The sequence below is a fragment of the Myxocyprinus asiaticus genome, chromosome 25, assembly GCF_019703515.2.
Source record: "Myxocyprinus asiaticus isolate MX2 ecotype Aquarium Trade chromosome 25, UBuf_Myxa_2, whole genome shotgun sequence".
Taxonomy (NCBI): domain Eukaryota; kingdom Metazoa; phylum Chordata; class Actinopteri; order Cypriniformes; family Catostomidae; genus Myxocyprinus; species Myxocyprinus asiaticus.
The window spans coordinates 13,988,892-14,006,836 of record NC_059368.1 but is presented as its reverse complement, the minus strand read 5'-3'; the positions used below and the strand labels follow the sequence as shown (position 1 = coordinate 14,006,836).

The window sequence follows — 17,945 nt, the reverse complement described above, 5'->3', positions numbered from 1 at the left end:
GTCACAGGGATATTGTATTTCACAAAGACATACCACAACATACTATGGTTTAATGAACATTGCCATGGTTTTTGGAAATGAACCATATTACAATTCCTTGAAGTCCATTTACAATTATATTTATTTATTTAGCAGATGCTTTTATCCAAAGTGACATATAAATTGAGGAAGAATACAATACAAGCGATTCATCTTAAGGAGACAGTAACATGAAAAGTGCTGCAAAAAGTTTCAATTGTATTAGAAAAGTACGAGCTAAGACAGAGATTAGAGTTCAAACAATTTTAATTTTTTATTTTAAGAGTGAAGGGTTAAGTTGTTTATCAAGTACCTTGGAGAGTCATGTATGTACCATGGTAAATGAATATGATGATCATTTATTACCATGGTATGACAACCTGAGGCCATCAGCATAGAACTTTTTTGTACAAGTGGTATCACAATGGGCTGTTTATTTGTATCTTTTGACTAAAAAGGATATTTTTATATGTTGTTTTATGTTCGGTATTGCCATTGTTTTATATTTTCACATGCCAGTATGTGATGAGGAGGGCGTGGCCAGGCCGGCTGATGCTGAATTGGCAGGAGAGCGATATAAAGGGGAGCCGGAGACGGCAGTTCGAGAGAGAGAGAGAGAGCCGCACGCGGCCGCAATGCATGTGTGTCTGTGTTTTGACATTAAACTTACGTTTACTGTTCAGCCTGTTCCAGCCACCTCCTTGCCCATCCTTATGCTGTTACACATTAATTTACAGGTTTGGCTAATTCAGCTACACCCTTTAGATTTTTAGAAGAATATCTCAGCTCTGTTGTTCTATTCAGTGCAAGTGGTACAAAAAGTACATAAAGGCAGTATAAAAGTAATCCATATGACTCCAGTTATTTAATCCATGTCTTTAGAAGAGATATAATAGGTGTGGATGAGAAACATCGAGGTTACAGTGAGGCAGTTACAATGTAATTTATTATTATAATTATTTACTATTATTTTTTGGAAGGTTTAAAGGCAGAAATTATAGCACTTATTGTATAGCACATATTAATTCTTCTGTTAAAACTTGTTTATTACTGTTAACTTGTGTATTACTTTTGAAACAGTGAGTATTTTAACGTTTATTGATTGGCCCCATTCACTTCCATTGTAAGTGCCTCCCTGTAGTCTATATTTTTGCTTTTTTTAAAGAAAAGGAGGGACTAGTCGAAATTAATTTTTATGGTAATCAACATTATGCCACAAATGCTGGTGATTGAGCTCAACTTGTATTGAATCCGGAATATTCCTTTAAGGTGATATGTAAAAAAAATACCTAGTGAGCTGCCTAGTTAGACAGCTCTCTAGTTTTTGAGAGACAGCCAGAGTGTGCAGCTGTTTCATTCGCGTCACGCCGTCATCAGTGAAATGTGATTGGCTTTCTGATTCTCCTTCAGTGTTCAATTCATCTTCCCCTGAACAGAGGAGCGCTCACGCGGGGCAGTATGGGAGCATCGTCCAGTCTACTGGATGAAAATAAATCCAACTACATAAAAGGTATGTAGAATGTAATGGCTATGAGACCAGTAAGTAGTGGTTTTAATATTTATTGAAAAAGAACGAGTTTGCGCGAGCAGAATGAGCAGCAATGGACGTTAATGTATTTAAGTTTTGTTTTCTGCAGTTCTTAAAGGATTCATGCTTTGGATAATTTTATCCGTTACATTTTGTTATTCTTCAGTCATTTATTAAAATGCAAAAGACAAAATCTGCTAAAATTATTATTATTATTATTATTATTATTATTATTATTATTATTATTGTAAATAACCAATTACAGTAAAATGCATTAGTGATGAACAGGGACTTTTGATATTCTGATGGGAGAGAAAAAACATTTAAAATTACAATTAATGTTTTATTTTTAACATTCTTTTGCATTACATCCAATAACGTGACAAGGTTATCCTGTTTTTTCATCAGTATTAAGTCCAGGGAAAACAAATGGGACACAAATTGCACCGTTTCCTATGACAGTAAACTTAAATGGTGTCGAGTCCATGTGGGATTTCACACATAAGAAGGTGTAAAAAAAAAAAAAGAGTCTGTGGTCAATGAAGAAACAACTGCTCATGGCCCATGATGTTTCTAAAAAACAAACTGCAAACACAGCAACTCTCTACAGTACATTTAATGTTTGTTTAAATGAAACGTATGGTCACAGGTGTTTACGAACGTTCCCTAGTCAAACTATTCTTGGAAGTGTGATGACTGTGTTGTGGTATGAAGTGCGTTCATACAGAACTGGCTTTGCAGGTCATGCCATGTCATACAGTATGTGCATATGGTGGGCCAAGTATCTAACATTTCATGAGCTAAAGAATTCAAGACATCTCAAACTAGTTCTTTCTAAAACAGTAACTCTCTCTCACTTTCTCTCTTATTCACAAAACAACACTTGTTTTTTAAGAAGACTAAATGAAGAGATGTATAATGCCAAAATAAACATTTTTTAGAAGAGAAAGAAGAGAGAGGACAGAGAGAGAAACTGAAAATGAAGATAGATTGGCTCCTTCCTTTCACTCCATTGTGAAACAATTTTCTTATGATAGATGTGAATGCCATAGCTACATGTTACATATGTAAGAGTCTCAAAGCCTATGAACATTTTTACACATGAGGCATTTAAGAAAGTAGGAACACTCTCTGAGTGTGGAGATTCTCGTTTGGGTGTTAAATCAAAAAGTTTGTTCCATTTCATGTAAACTTCTTTCCCCTATGCACATAAGCAACAAAAATTCTTTGATAACTGTATTGCAATACGGTACAAGGGCTGTGCATTGCACCTCACACCTCATAATGCTTTAGCCTTGACTATATTCACAATATAGCATAACCTATAGTAGCTCTCACTTATATAACACTGCTACTACAGTTTAAAAAAAAACCTCATTTCAGTTTTGTAACAAAATGTTATCAAATTGAATTGAGTAATAAAATAATAATAATAATAATAAAAAAATAATATATATATATATATATATATATATATATATATATATATATATATATATATATATATAAAGTTGTATTCATTTAATTTTATAAAAAATTACATATTCAATTTGATGGAATGTTGTTATGAAATTGAAATGCGTAAATCTTAAAAATAGGCCAAAAAAAATTTCTGAACCTTAAAAATAACTTGTTGGTTTAACTTAATGTCATCAGGTTGTTTCATTTATAAACAAAAATAGTTTTAACTTGAATAAAACCATAAATGTTACCACATTGTTACAAAAAAACTATTTAAAATGTTATTTTACTAAGAAAATTAATTAAACGAAATCCTTTCACTAGAAAATATAGACACTGACATGTAAACAAAAACAGAACGTTATTAAAAGTGCTACACAGTGAGTGGCTAGGTGAACAGGAGTTTTGAGGCATAGCTATTATTATATAGTGAATTGCACTTAGAATGTTTTGACCAATCAACATTCAGAACCAAAAATTTGCAATTTAGAATTAAAATTATATAGGCTAGTAATTGAATTACAGTAATAGTTATAGGCTCATAGGAATACCCACTGTAGCATTGACTGGAGTTTAGTCATAACTCATTAAAATCATGTAGTCATGTCACAATATGCCCGTTTGCCAAACAAAAAAACGGGATTTAAAAGAATTTAATTCTGCGTTAGATCTATTAGGTTTCAAAATCAGAGCACTGACAGTTCTTCAAGAGAATGTTGAAATGTTCAGGTAGGGAGGATGTGGTCTGATTGGCTGAAAAAAAACATTAATATCCTCTGTTCAAAGCAGTATTGTATTGTTCAGCTAATTTTGTACATGACACTGGAGAAATAACAGAGTTCCTTTGAGAGATCCTTTGAGCCTCAGAGGTGTTGTTAATTTACACAATCTCCCCTTGTTTCACCTTTGGACTGTGCTTATTTATTCATTTTGGACCATCAATTTCCTCTCCTCTGATTTTGGATTGTGGCCACTTTATTACAAGCTGTTTGCATCCTTTGTACTCATTAATTAACTGCATTCTTTTCCATTGAAGCCCAAAGTGGAGTCCTCAAAACACGATGATGTCCTCAAAACACAAAATACATATTATACAATGAGATATGTAGTAAGTTATGAAGTAAAACTTAGATCATTGTATTCCATGTATTTTGAGTTCATGCTGAGTAGGTATAATTTAGCTGCAGAAGGGGGGAAATATTAGACTGTTTATCTGCAAGGCCAGGCTGTCTGTTTAGATCAGAAACAGACTACCTTTGAATAACCCTTATATTCATTGAAATTAAAACAAGACAACCTTTGAATGTCTGAGCATTTACACTTGACATTTATTCTGCACCCCCCAGATTCCAATAGCCTGAAATAAATAAAAGTGTATTGACCCCAGCAATGTGTTGTGTTACAGGTCAAGTGGATGTCAAATTTCAGGAGTTTGCACCGATTTATAGGAAACAATTTTCTTTGCCCTTCCTGTCCCAGATCCAAGATGAACTTGAGCAACGCAAAGTAGAACACACACAGCTCCTCAAACAAAGGGTATGGTACAGAATTGTGAACCTCACAGATGGTCCTCCAACAATTTAGAATAACTCTACAGAACATAGGCATGAGTATCATTCAGTCACTGGTCATATACTGTTTATTGACTTATTATGTCTAATTACACAGAAGCCTCTAGAGGCAGGACAGGTGCTTTATGAAGAGAATGTGCTGTTCTTTGATGATAGCAGGAAATGGAAAGTCAGATTTATTGTGGTGCGTGCCAGTTACGTCCTCGAGTGCCACGAAAGCTACAAGGTATGAGTTCTACCATCTAGAAATGAACATTTGGGGTTCCACAAACCAATAACACTTATTGCAGTATCTTCTACTTGCTGTCCTGCAGACATTTATGAAAGGTGTGCCTGCACTGCACAGGCTTCTACCTACAGGGGGCACAATTTTCACTACAGAAGAGAAGTACATGGAAATGGTGGACCAGTGCTGCCCTTGCACTAACAGTAAGTAATAATCAAAAATAAGAATCTGATGAATACATTAAAGGTGAAAATAAAATGCAAAGTTTGCTTAGACCTAATTTACCATGATGTATCAGACTAATCTCACTGTGAATTAAGCTACAGTTGGTTGTAAGTTCAAAATAGTGTATAGCATGTTTTAGTAGTAAATGTCAAAAATAATACAGATTTTATTAATTCTACACCCTAACCCAAACCCAAACCCAACCCTAAAACTAACCCTCAGTGGATTATGTGCAGTATTTGCCTAACGAAATTCGAAGCACTGCCCCCAGTGGCCGAAGTGGGAAGTGTTGTTAAACGATTGGGCACATGTGAGCACCATTTTCTGGATAAAATGTCCACAGAGATCACCAAATGGAAGTTGTATTTTTAGTAGTAAATTGTGTAATACAATAAAAAGTAATACATATTTTATTAATCCTACGCCCTAACCCAAACCCTAAACCTATCTGTCAGTGGAGTAAAAATTTAATCTTAGAGGGAAAATGCAATCTCCGACTCACATTAATCATTGATTATGTAAATACGAATACTTCCTGGTTTCCAAGGTCCAGAACCTGCCTTTGAGGCTGCTTACGCAACGCACAACAGTATGAACGCCACTTGAACAGGTAAACACATTCGAGTTGATGCAAAAATGTCTGATGGGAGATGGCGCTTGTCGGTAACTCAGTAGAATGGGGTCGATTTCAGGGTACCTGAATATTCGGTAGCAACATGTCGATTTCCAGTGTGATCATGTTGATGGTATTCACACTCTGCATACATATTGAAACATAAATATTATTCAACTACGAAACGGATATAGCTCCAGTCAAGAAATGGTGCAATAAAGACATTTTGTTCATCGTTTGCTCTCTTTTTATCACATTTCACTGTGAAATCTTACTGGGGAAGACATAGTGTCTGTGTAAACATTACTTAGGAGTTATTTTTCTGTGCTATAAATCAATACAGCAAATACTTTTATTTTTATTGTAAAGATTTACAGTATATACAGTGTGCCATTTCTAAGTCTTATATGTGTGTGTGTGTGTGTGTGTGTTTTGTTGCAGATGTCCAGGAAGATTTTGCTCCCCCTGCGGCGGGTATGCCAGGGAAGTTCCCTGTTTATCTTAGACTTCCATACCGTCAGGATTACTATTTCTGTTTCCGCATGAAGAAAAAGCTAGCTAAATTCATCTCCATCTTATCTGATTGTATTCGCCACCAGAACAAAGGTATCAACTCCACTGCATTGAAACCACAGAGTGATTAGAATGTTCACAAAGATGACACATGACCCAGTGAAAGCTGTGGCATCCTACTATGCCTTACTCTACACAGGAAATATATATCCGCATACTTGAACATAAAGGAGGGAACAGAATAGAGAAAAAAAAATTAAAAGAATGCTATTGTGATAATGTACACCTTCAGTATCTCTCTTTCACTATCTATTGCTCTATTATATTCAATAGACTTTCTAAGGAAGAAGACATGTGAGGTTAAAGCCTTCCTCAAAGCCCTTCAGATCTATAGGCAGGAGAAAGGCCAGTATGAATCGTGGGATATGCTCATTGGCAGTGATGTGCGAGTAGGTACCCTTTCACATCTGTGCTGGCAGGCTTTTCTTTAAACCTTGACATCATGGGGTAAAAGGCCCCTGGGGGTTTAAAGTGATATAGTGTAGATATAGTTATATATCTAGTAGATATAGGGCACAATTTGTCAAATAATGCAAATAATTTTGAGACAGCAAGATGCTTTTTTGAGTAACAAATTGGAATTTCAAACACATTTGGCATTTTATTTCATCTCAAGTATTCTATGAACAAACTAATCTCTATTATGATTGGATCAGTCAATATGAGCCCATTTTGAAAAATTTTCATAACAAATCTTTTTGTTAAGAAAAACAGTGTGTTTAATAAGGGCCTTTAGCCCCTGAAACACGGGGGCTTTTTACCCCAAAAGCTATCCTTACACTTATAGAACAGTTATTGAAAAATGTTTGATTTAATGACCTTAAACAAAACTGAAAATGATAAGTTTTTTTTTCCTCAAAAGAAATGTGTTAATTTCAGGGATTTTCATTAGCTACATACATTTTCAACATTTAAATTAATTATAAAAATTAGATCAAATTGCCTCAAAATCAACCTTTAGACACCACACGCAAAGGTCTTATGGTACAGGAAAATTTTCCAGTGTATAGTGACAAACAGGTGTTTAGGAAATTGCTGTGGTAGTTTTTGTTGCTATTTAGTGTTCTGGGAGAAAATAAAACCAAAGAAGCCTTTTACCCTGCAGAGCCTAGCCCTGTTATACCCTACAATTGGGCAGTTGTCACCAGCAATATTTTTTTCCCTTAACTAAATTCAGTTAAATTTATTTGTGTAGTGCTTTTCACAATACATGTTGTTGATGAGGAAGACACGTTGGGAGAAAGCTCTTGTTTCAGGCTTTCACATATTAACATTTACTTGTATAAATAAATGGTTGATTTTTATCATTAAAATGGTTGGTTTTGCATGGAATGCATCTGAATTTTATTTCAGTTTTTGGAAGAGAGATACAAATTCAGTCCCACATATGAAAGCCTTTCTTGTGCACAGATATGTTTGTATTTTCCACAACCCCAGCCTCAGTGTTACAGCTATCTCATTAAGACACTGTTACATCAGGCAGGGGCGGACTGGCCTATTTTGAGTAAGCTCAAATGGGCTGCTGTGTTATGCAGAATGGGCCACAAAACAGTGCCGCGATATGCTGAAGGGGGCAGTGATATGCAGAAAAGGACAGCAACCCCCCCCCCCCAACTTCAACAACTTTTGGGCCAGTTTCTATGTAAAATCACGGGCCGATTTCTCTTCCCAGTCCGCCCCTGACATCAGGACAGAGAGTTGTGTGGAATCTGAGTAATGCTCCACTAGCACACAGGGAGTTTCCCAGGGTAGTTTCACCTGTTACCGCCATCATGAAAATTAACTAACGATACACCCAATTTGTCTCACACATATTAAATAACTAATACTGGTATAAAAAGGAAGCTTTGGGAGAACATGTAAATAGCTAGTATGTGCACACCTGCAACAGCACATCAAGTGTTTAGCAACTACTTGGTGGAATAATTTTTAATTCTTAAAGATTATTAATAATAAATGTAACTATTTATTGCATATTGGTGTCTTTTATAATATTGCTTCTGTTGCCAGTTTATAAAAGCAATAAGCCACCCAAGGCCATACACTACAAGGCTTGAACATCAGGTGAGGGGATGTTCATAGGCACATTGTGGGTCCAACCCCCTTTAATGTGGTTAAAGCCAGTCATGGCTTATTACTTAAGTATTCCATTTTAAATACAAAATTGTGACCATGTCGCAGTATTCAGTTCATTTAAATACACCACAATTGACTTTATTTGGTTATTGTTTAAGAAATTACTGAAATGAATGATAGATCTTGTGGTTTTAGGTTAATAGATCATATCAGTCCATTGTTCATTTCAGTCTAGTCTGTGGTATACACAAGCTGTGCCAAGTTTGTTTTAGCATTGTAGTGTTTTCTCTCACTATTTATTCAGGATAGATAAGCTGCATGCACATGTAATATTTCTGAACCTGTGCACGTGTGTTCAGGCGCTTGCTAACCTGTTGATGGAGGACTTCATGCCCTACCTGGAGAAGGAACTTCTGCCATGTCTGAAGTCCAAGAAGGCAGACAAGAGGAGAGTGTGGTTTGCAGTATGTGTCTAGAACTCCACATATTTTGGAAAGGCCACAGTGTCTACAGGTCTTGCTTACTGTATATCAACTGCTGCCTGATACCTGTATTTCCTTAAGTAGCCATTTCACCTACAGTAGATTGCTCCACTATGCATGGTAGAGATTGTACAGATTGTTCCCTGTTATTGCTTTTAATTTCTCCAGACTTGCATTTGACAGTTGATACTGGGGTGTGTGATCTTGACATAAGCCCGGAGGGACACTCCACACCCAAATAGCTTCGGGCCAGGGAGGCCAGAAATGTCCCTTTTGTGTGTCTGAAAGGGCAGGACAATCTAGAAACATTCCAGAAACACATTGCATTACAGAACTTTTTATGGACAAATTCATCAGTGAGAAACAAAGAATGATAGATAGAAAACCTATGTAACAATTATGATAATCAGTGACCCTTGACCCCTGCAGACAGTCAAGGCTGCTTATTACCTGGTGCAAGAGCAACTGATGGAGAGACTGGATGCACTGAAAGAGGAATGCAAAGAGATGGTGAAACAGCAAGGGGTGCTCATGCGCTCCAATATGGACCAGATCACCAGCTCTAGAACTTTCCTGGAAGGCAAACTCAGAGGTACTCATGAACACACTGTGTGTGTTTGACAACATGAGCTTTGTAGTACTTTATAGCTTCTCTAAGACCACAAAGGAAAACACTTTTTAAAAACTAAGAATATGTTCTCACGATTTTGTAATCTGTACTCTAATGTGGCTTCTATTAGTGTATGTAGGTGTTCATCAGGGTTTCTAATTTCTTCTCTCCACTCAACGTGTAGCCATGGTAACTGAGCCAGCAATGAAGTATTGCACAGAGCATGTTCAGCCTTACCTGCCAGCTATCCTGGAAGAAGTGATGGTGCCCATCAACCTGGGATTCACAGAGGCCCGGCAGTTAAGCGAGAGCATGATGGAGCAGCTGTGTCAGGACTTCCAAGATGCTGATCATAGGGAGGAATCCATACAGGTTGGAGAAACCAACAAACTTGAAATCTTCATGATGTGTGGAAGCATTTTACATAAACAGATTAGATCACACCAAAATTTATATTCTGACATATTTACTTACCCTCATGTTGTTCCAAACCCACATGACTTAATTTCTTCTGAAGAATGCAAAATAAGTTTTTTCATACAGTGAAAGCCTATATTGCTGTCAGGACCGAAAAGCGACATAAAATAAGCCTATGAAGTCCTACAGTAGCTTTTTGTGAAAAGACTGAAATTTAAGTCATTATTTATTGAAAATCTTCCCCTCCATAGTAGCGCTCCTAGCTGATCTGCACTTCTGCATATTTAAACTTGCCGTGTCGTGATTGGTCACGTGGCATATTTGAATATATTCGAACATGAATGAGATTTCTATTTTTAAGTATTTTTTAAAAACATTTTCTATATAAACCTTTGTCCTTAAATATGAATATTTTTATAAAGGGTTAGCCTATAAACAGTAGTAATAACATTGAAGTGATATCCTTCTCCCTGAAGGCTCTTTTTAGAATGAGTATGGCTAATTTAGAAAGCTGTTATGAGAAAGTGAGTGGACTGGCAGATCACAATCAAGAGCTGCAGCAAACCTTCAACTATTCCACCAAAGGTCTGAAGGACAACACAGAAATAGGCATACAACAGGTACACAGTCTGTAGTGTTTAACTCCTTTCATGTTGTATAACCTGTTCTAAACTGATGTCATACACTCTGTAGTATTACAGTGATTGATTCTGGGCTACAACGTGTCTGTTGTGTGATTGGTTCAGATGATGGAGAATGCAGAGTACACCTTTGAGCTGCTGATGCGAAAGGCTCTGGAGGACCCATCTGTCAACTTTCCTATGGCTATGCAAAAGGCCAAACACAGAGTTCTGAGGGTATGCATTTAACTATACATTTACAAACACTCATGTGTCAGATTGCTTACCTAATTGACTTTATCTGTGTCCAACAGCAATTTGACTATGACAGTAGCACAGTGAGAAAGAAGATCTTTCAGGAGGCTTTGATCAGCATCACTCTACCCAGCATAAAGAAACACCTGGACCCATCCTTCAAAAAGGTACATTTCCTGAGATATTGGAATCAGTCACATCTTGACAGACAAAATAACAATGAAATAAAAGCCTTGAAGCATCCTTCAAATCAAGTGCATTCTACATTGGTTCTTTGTTTTACATGGTGCAAATTTCCAAATAGATATAGCCTTAAAGGGTTAGTTCACCCCCAAAAAAAGCATTTACTCACTCTCTTGCCATCCCAGATGTGCATGACTTTCTTTCTTCTGCAGAACACAAACAAATATATATATATATATATATTTCAGCTCTGTAGGTCCATACAATGCAAGTGAATGGTGACCAGAACTTTGAAGATTCCAGTGGTTTAATCCATGTCTTCTGAAGTGATTTGATAGGTGTGGGTGAGAAACAGATCAATATTTAAGCCCTTTTTTACTGGAAATCTACACTTTCACTTTCACTTCCACATTCTGGTGTAGAAGTGACTTTCATTTTCACATTCACATTCAGCCACCTACCAGTCGGGGCTGGTCAAAGGTGGAGATTTATAGTAAAAATGGACTTAAATGTTGAACTGTTCCTCACCTACACCTAACATACTGTATTGCTTGACATGGATTACTTTTATGCTGCCTTTATGTACTTTTTGGACTGTCTGAGTCCTGGTCACAATTCACTTGCATTGTGAGGACTAACAGCGCTGAGACAATCTTCTAAAAATCTTCATTTGTGTTGTGCAGAGGAAAGAAAGTCATACACATCTGGGATGTCATGAGGGTGAGTAAATGATGAGAAAGTTAACATTTTTGGGTAAACTATCCCTCTGCAATCTCCTTGCAGGAACTACCAAAATTTCAGCAATATATATTTGCTGATTACTCCAACTTCATCAGTGTGGAAAACGTGTATGAGGATATTCTCCAACAGATACTGGAAAAGGACGTCAGCATGGGTATGTCACATGATCTTGCATAGATGTTCTTCATATTAGCTACTTTTAAGTATTGCTGCAGAATGAGCATTAAAACTACTGTACATTCATGCATTTTTAAAATAATGTAAATGTGCTATTTGATAACAAATATCAAAGCAAGTGCTATTTATTTTATTTGTTTATTTTTGTGTAGCACAAACACACTTTTAAACAATAGATATAGATTGTGCTCAAAATTAAGGACTTTATTAAGGGGCCTTGGTAGCTCAGTGGTAAAAGACGCTGGCTACCACCCCTGGAGTTCACTAGTTCACTAGTTCAAATCCCAGGGCATGCTGAGTGACTCCAGCCAGGTCACCTAAGCAACCAAATTGGCCTGGTTGCTAGGTAGTGTTGAGTCACATGGGGTAACCTCCTTGTGGTCACTCTAATGTGGTTCATTCTCAGTGGGGCAAGTGGTGAGTTGAGCACGAATGCCACGGTGGATGGCATGAAGCCTCCACACGCGCTATGTCTCCGTGTCAATGCGCTCAACAAGCCATGTGATAAAATGCACGGGTTGATGGTCTCAGACGTGAAGGCAACTGGGATTCATCCTCTGCCACCCAGATTGAGGCAAATTACTATGCAACCACAAGGACTGAAGGGTGAAAAAGCGGAAAAAAAAAAATAATAAAAAAATAAAAAAAATAAATTAAGGACACTTTATCAAACTTGTGGATGTCAATAAATCTGTGTCAGAAATTAACTTCCAGCATTTGTTACCTTTATGAGGGCATGTGTTTCCTAATAATATATATATATATATAAAAAATGAAATTCTTCAAATTAATCTATTTATAAACTTATTATAGCTATTATTATATCTTATGTTTTATGCAACAATATGTACAGTATACCTCGGCTGAGAATAGTATATATATATATATATATACTATGTGTGTGTGTGTGTGTATACACTGGTGGAACAATGTACAGATTTTGCTCTTATGGAAAGAAATTGGTACTTTTATTCACCAAAGTGGCATTCAACTGATCACAATATATAGTCAGGACATTAATAACATGAAAAATGACTATTAAAATGTGAATTTTTTTTTCGAACTTCTTAATTTACTTCAAAGAATTTTCATCAAAAAATCCTCCACATGCAGCAATGACAGCTTTGCAGATCCTTGGCATTCTAGCTGTCAGTTTGTCCAGATACTCAGGTGACATTTCACCCCACGCTTCCAGTAGCACTTGCCATAAATGTGACTGTCTTGTCAGGCACTCTTCATGCACCTTACAGTCTAGCTGATCCCACAAATGCTCAATGGGGTTAAGATCCATAACACTCTTTTCCAATTATCTGTTGTCCAATGTTTGTTTCTTTGCCCACTCTAACCTTTTCTTTTGGTTTTTCTGTTTAAAAATTGGCTTTTTCTTTGCAATTCTTCCCATAAGGCCTGCACCCCTGAGTCTTCTCTTTACTGTTGTACATAAAACTGGTGTTGAGCGGGTAGAATTCAATGAAGCTGTCAGCTGAGGACATGTGAGGCGTCTATTTCTCAAACTAGAGACTCTGATGTATTTATCCTCTTGTTTAGTTGTACATCTGGCCTTCCACATCTCTTTCTGTCCATGTTAGAGCCAGTTGTCCTTTGTCTTTGAAGACTGTATGTACACCTTTGTATGAAATCTTCAGGTTTTTTTTTTGGCAATTTCAAGCATTGTATAACCTCCATTCCTCAAAACAATAATTGACTGATGAGTTTCTAGAGAAAGTGGTTTCTTTTTTGCCATTTTTGACCTAATATTGACCTTAAGACATGCCAGTCTATTGCATACTGTGGCAACTCAAAAACAAACACAAAGACAATGTTAAGCTTAATTTAACGAACCAAATAGCTTTCAACTGTGTTTGATATAATGGCAAGTGATTTTCTAGTACCAAGTTAGCAATTTAGCATGATTACTCAAGGATAAGGTGTTGGAGTGGCTGCTGGAAATGGGGCCTTTCTAGATTTGATCAAAAATGACTTTTTTCAAATAGTGATGGTGCTGTTTCTTTACATCAGTAATGTCCTGTCTGTACTTTGTGATCAGTTGAATGCCACTTTGGTGAATTAAAGTACCAATATCCTTTCGAAACAGCAAAATCTGTACATTATTCCAAACTTTTGGCCGCCAGTGTATGTGTGTGTGTATGTATATATATATATATATATATATATATTATATAAAAAATTATATCATTTGTTACAAATATAACAGAAGAACTTGATATGGGGGCATTTTTGCCCCAAGCCCCCATTATTTTCTGACCCTGATAGTTAATGTGATAACTTGAGGTGAAAGACTTTGTCCACTAAAAACCATGTTGAGACATTGCAAAAATCTCTAAGAAAAATAAATAGACATGGTCTTGCATCATTTGTTTGCAGATGCCATTTGTTTTGATATTTTGAGATTGAATTCAATGAAATTCAGACATCTTTAAGTGGACTTGAGTGTCCAAAAGGGTCATCATCACAGAATAAGAATTTTTAAATTAGTTGTTTAGATTCAAAGCACAAAGATTGATCTGAGATTTACCTAAATTACAATCCCAAATGAGACTTGTGCTTTTGATTGGCAGTGGTCAAGGAGGCAGCCAGCATGAAGAAGTACAACCTGTTCACAGAGAGCAAATACAATTTCAGTCTGTCCAGCCTGTCCTCCACCCCGCCAGGATCCAAACCCAGCAGCCCGGCCCACTTAAAAACCCCACAGAGTCTGTGCACAGCCCTACCGCCCTTTCCTTTGCTAACCAATGGCCTGGCAGTAAAAAAAACTTTCACCAATGAACTACAGCCAGCAATGAATAGGGCTGTTAAGTCACCTGAAAAGTCAAGTCCAAAGAGTGAAAGTCAAGCCCAGCCTAGTGCCACACTGTGCCAAGCTCTGCCTGCTGCCATGCCTGTTGTGGTAAAATTTGATGTGGGAGAGAACACAACAGTCCTAGAAAATAGCATGGATGATCTATTTGTGACTGCTGAAACAGTAAATGAGAAAACACCCGAACAGACAGCAACCTTCATTTCCACGGACACTTCAGCTGAGACTAAACCAAAACTTATACCTAAAGCAACCACTGCAAAAGCTTTGGCCATCGTTGCCCCTGTTGTTAACCCTGACCCTAATCCTTCTAGTTCAACAGGAGGTGGTGCAGCTTTCTCAGACTTTGCTAATAAACACTCAGTAGTAATCAGTCCTGTTTGCATTAAAACCACGAACACTACTTCCTCTTGCTCTGGAGGAGATGCTGTATTCACAGCACCCCCTGCTGGAAAGGAGGACAACAACAGGGCTGCAGTAAAGACAGAGGTCACTTTAGATGACCCAGTCACAAACAGAGCAGGGATAAGTGATGTCAGTGTGGTGGAAAACAAATATCCGATTGCAGTTTGTTTATCCACTGAAGATGCAGAGACAGATTTTCTTCAAACTGTTCATGACATCTCCAAAGTATCGGGCAACCAGCCAATCACAGATCCAGAACACACATCAGAATCTCTGCCTTTATCAAGCCCAGAGGATGAAGTCAAGCCCCTGGACTGTGTGAAGGCGATTCGTGATCTGGTAGTGGAGATTACTGAAATAGAGGAGGTGGTTCAGCCTTGCAAAGACACTGGGGAAAAAGTTCCACTTGAAATGTTCAAGGAAACAGAGACTATAGTTTAGTCTCAACCAAGGCTTAATGGAATGTTCCAGGATCAAAATAATTTAAGTTCAATCGATGGCATTTGTGGCATAATGTTCATTACCACAAAAAATAGTTTTGAATATATATATATATATATATATATATATATATATATATATATATATATATATAAAGAAAAACATCACAATTACAGGCAACCACAATAGAAGTAAATGGGGCCAGTCCATAAATGTTCAAATTATTTAGAAAAGTATAGCAATGATATCTAAACATTATACATGTTGACATGATTTTAGTGTGATAAAACAATGGATTTACTGGCATTTTACCAGACTACGAAGTTGGGTTGTCATGACAACAAAATTGTAATATTGGATATAACTTTATATAGATAAAATAAGTGATTATATCACAATGAAGTCATGTTAACACTAATAATGTTTACATCTTTTGGCTATATACTTTTGAAGCATTGTGTAATTTATTGTTCATGGACCGGCCCCATTCACTTCTATTGTAAGTGCCTTATTGTAACCACGATTTTTGCTTCTTTTTTGTTTTTAAATAGACGTGGGCCGAGTCAAAATACATTTCTGTGGTAATCAACATTGTCACAAATGCTGTCAGTCGAGCTCAACTTGCATAAACCCAGAAATGTTCCTTTAAGGCTCAACCAATGCCATGTTTAACAGTTTATTTTACCAATGGCAAACAAAGGGAGTGTTCAAGAAACACGTTTTAGAACAGTCATTATTTTTAATACTCCACAGATGTGATGAAGAGAATTATAGCTTTTAGACTGTAATTTTATGTTGTATAAAAGAATCCAACATAAAGGCTTTCTTTCTTCTGCTTAACACATACAATGATTTTTAGAAGAATATCTCAGCTCTGAAATCATGTTAACACTAATAATGTTTACGTCTTTTGGCTATATACTTTTGAAACATTTTGTAATTTAATGTTTACGGATTGGCCCCATTCACTTCTATTGTACGTGCCTTACTGTAACCACGATTTTTGCTTCTTCTTCTTTTTTTTTTAAATAGACGTGGGCTGAGTCAAAATGATTTTTTTGTGGTAATCAACATTATGCCACAAATGATGTAGATTAAGCTTAACTTGCATGTACCCGGAACATTCCTTTAAAGGGTTAGTTCACCCTCATGCCATCCCATGAGTCTTTCTTTCTTCTTCAGTACACAAATAAAGATTTTTATAAAAATATCTCAGCTCTGTAGGTCCATACCATGCAAGTGGATGGGTGCCAAAATTTTGAAGCTCCAAAATCCACATAAGGACAACATAAAAGTACTCCAGATGACTCTGGTGGTTAAATCTATATCTTCTGAAGCGATATGATAGATGTGCATGAGAAACAGATCAATATTTAAGTATTTTTTCCTTCACTTTCACCTTCTGTTTTTGGTGATTCACATTATTCGTGCATATCGCCACCCTACTGGGAAAGGAGGAGAATTTATGACAAAAAATTACTTAAATATTAATATGTTCCTCACCCACATCTATCATATCATGTCTGAACACATGGATTTAACCACTGGAGTCTTATGGATAACTTTTATGCTCCCTTTATTTGTATTTTGGAGCTTAAAATTTTGGGAACCAATTCACTTGCATTGTATTGACATACAGAGCTGAGATATTCTTCTAAAAATCTTCTTTTGTGTTCTGCAGAACAAAGAAAGTCATACACATCTGGGATGCAAGGAAGGTGAGTAAATCATGAGAGTATTTTCATATTTGGGTAAACTATCAATTTAAGGCTCAACCAATGGCATGTTTAACAGTTTATATTACCAATAGCAAACAGAGGGAGTGTTCAAAAAACATGTTTAAGAACAGTCATTATTTTGCTACTCCACAGAAATGACGAAGAGAATTATGGCTTTTAGACTGTAATAGTATGTTGTAAAAAATAGTTGAAGAGAAAAGTGTTTCTCACTCTGAGGACTATTTTAATGGCATAAATGTAATATAGTTAATCTTATTTCATGTATTAATCTATTGTTTTAAGATAATATATACAAATACATTTCTACGGAAAGAATATGCCATGTTCTTATATCATCAAAGTGGATTTCATCTTTCAAATAACACACTCACAACATGAGCAAACAGTAACTGTCACTCATCTGCCTAAGTAACTTACCCAAAAAGCAGAGCTATATCAGAATCTGCCAAGAATGAAGCTCAACTGCTTGCTTTAGACCCACACTGTAACCTCGAATGGTTAGTCCTCCATGGAATCTGGCTCTGTGACATATCTATAGTGCAGTGCCATTTGTTGTCATGAATCTGGGACCAATCTCATTTTGAATGATGTACAGGTACCTTTTGTGCAGGTGATGTCACATGTTCCAGCAAGTGCAATCACAGAGATTGTGTATTATATCAGGCCTGTCACTACAGATACTGGTCTGGGCACTTTGCTCTCTCTTTGATGTCCATTTAAACAATAAGACACTCTATCACAACTTGAATAAGGATAACCACCCTTT

General features: G+C 36.6%; 1 protein-coding gene across 2 annotated transcripts; it reads left to right on the top strand.

Moving 5' to 3' along the window:
- The first annotated feature begins 1,446 nt into the window (after positions 1–1,446).
- Positions 1,447–17,908, top strand: LOC127416281 (protein Niban 1-like). Of its 2 annotated transcripts, none has more exons than XM_051655538.1 (14): positions 1,447–1,528; positions 4,413–4,543; positions 4,679–4,804; positions 4,893–5,007; positions 6,084–6,248; positions 6,489–6,604; positions 8,651–8,755; positions 9,203–9,365; positions 9,568–9,755; positions 10,277–10,420; positions 10,547–10,657; positions 10,735–10,842; positions 11,642–11,753; positions 14,356–17,908. In XM_051655538.1, exons 1-14 carry the CDS (start codon positions 1,477–1,479, stop codon positions 15,438–15,440), a joined length of 2,721 nt encoding a protein of 906 aa, XP_051511498.1. In that variant the 5' UTR covers positions 1,447–1,476; the 3' UTR covers positions 15,441–17,908. The 2 variants fall into 2 exon arrangements, with proteins under 2 accessions (XP_051511498.1, XP_051511497.1); XM_051655537.1 differs by having other exon boundaries at positions 4,676–4,804.
- Positions 17,909–17,945: the final 37 nt, after the last annotated feature.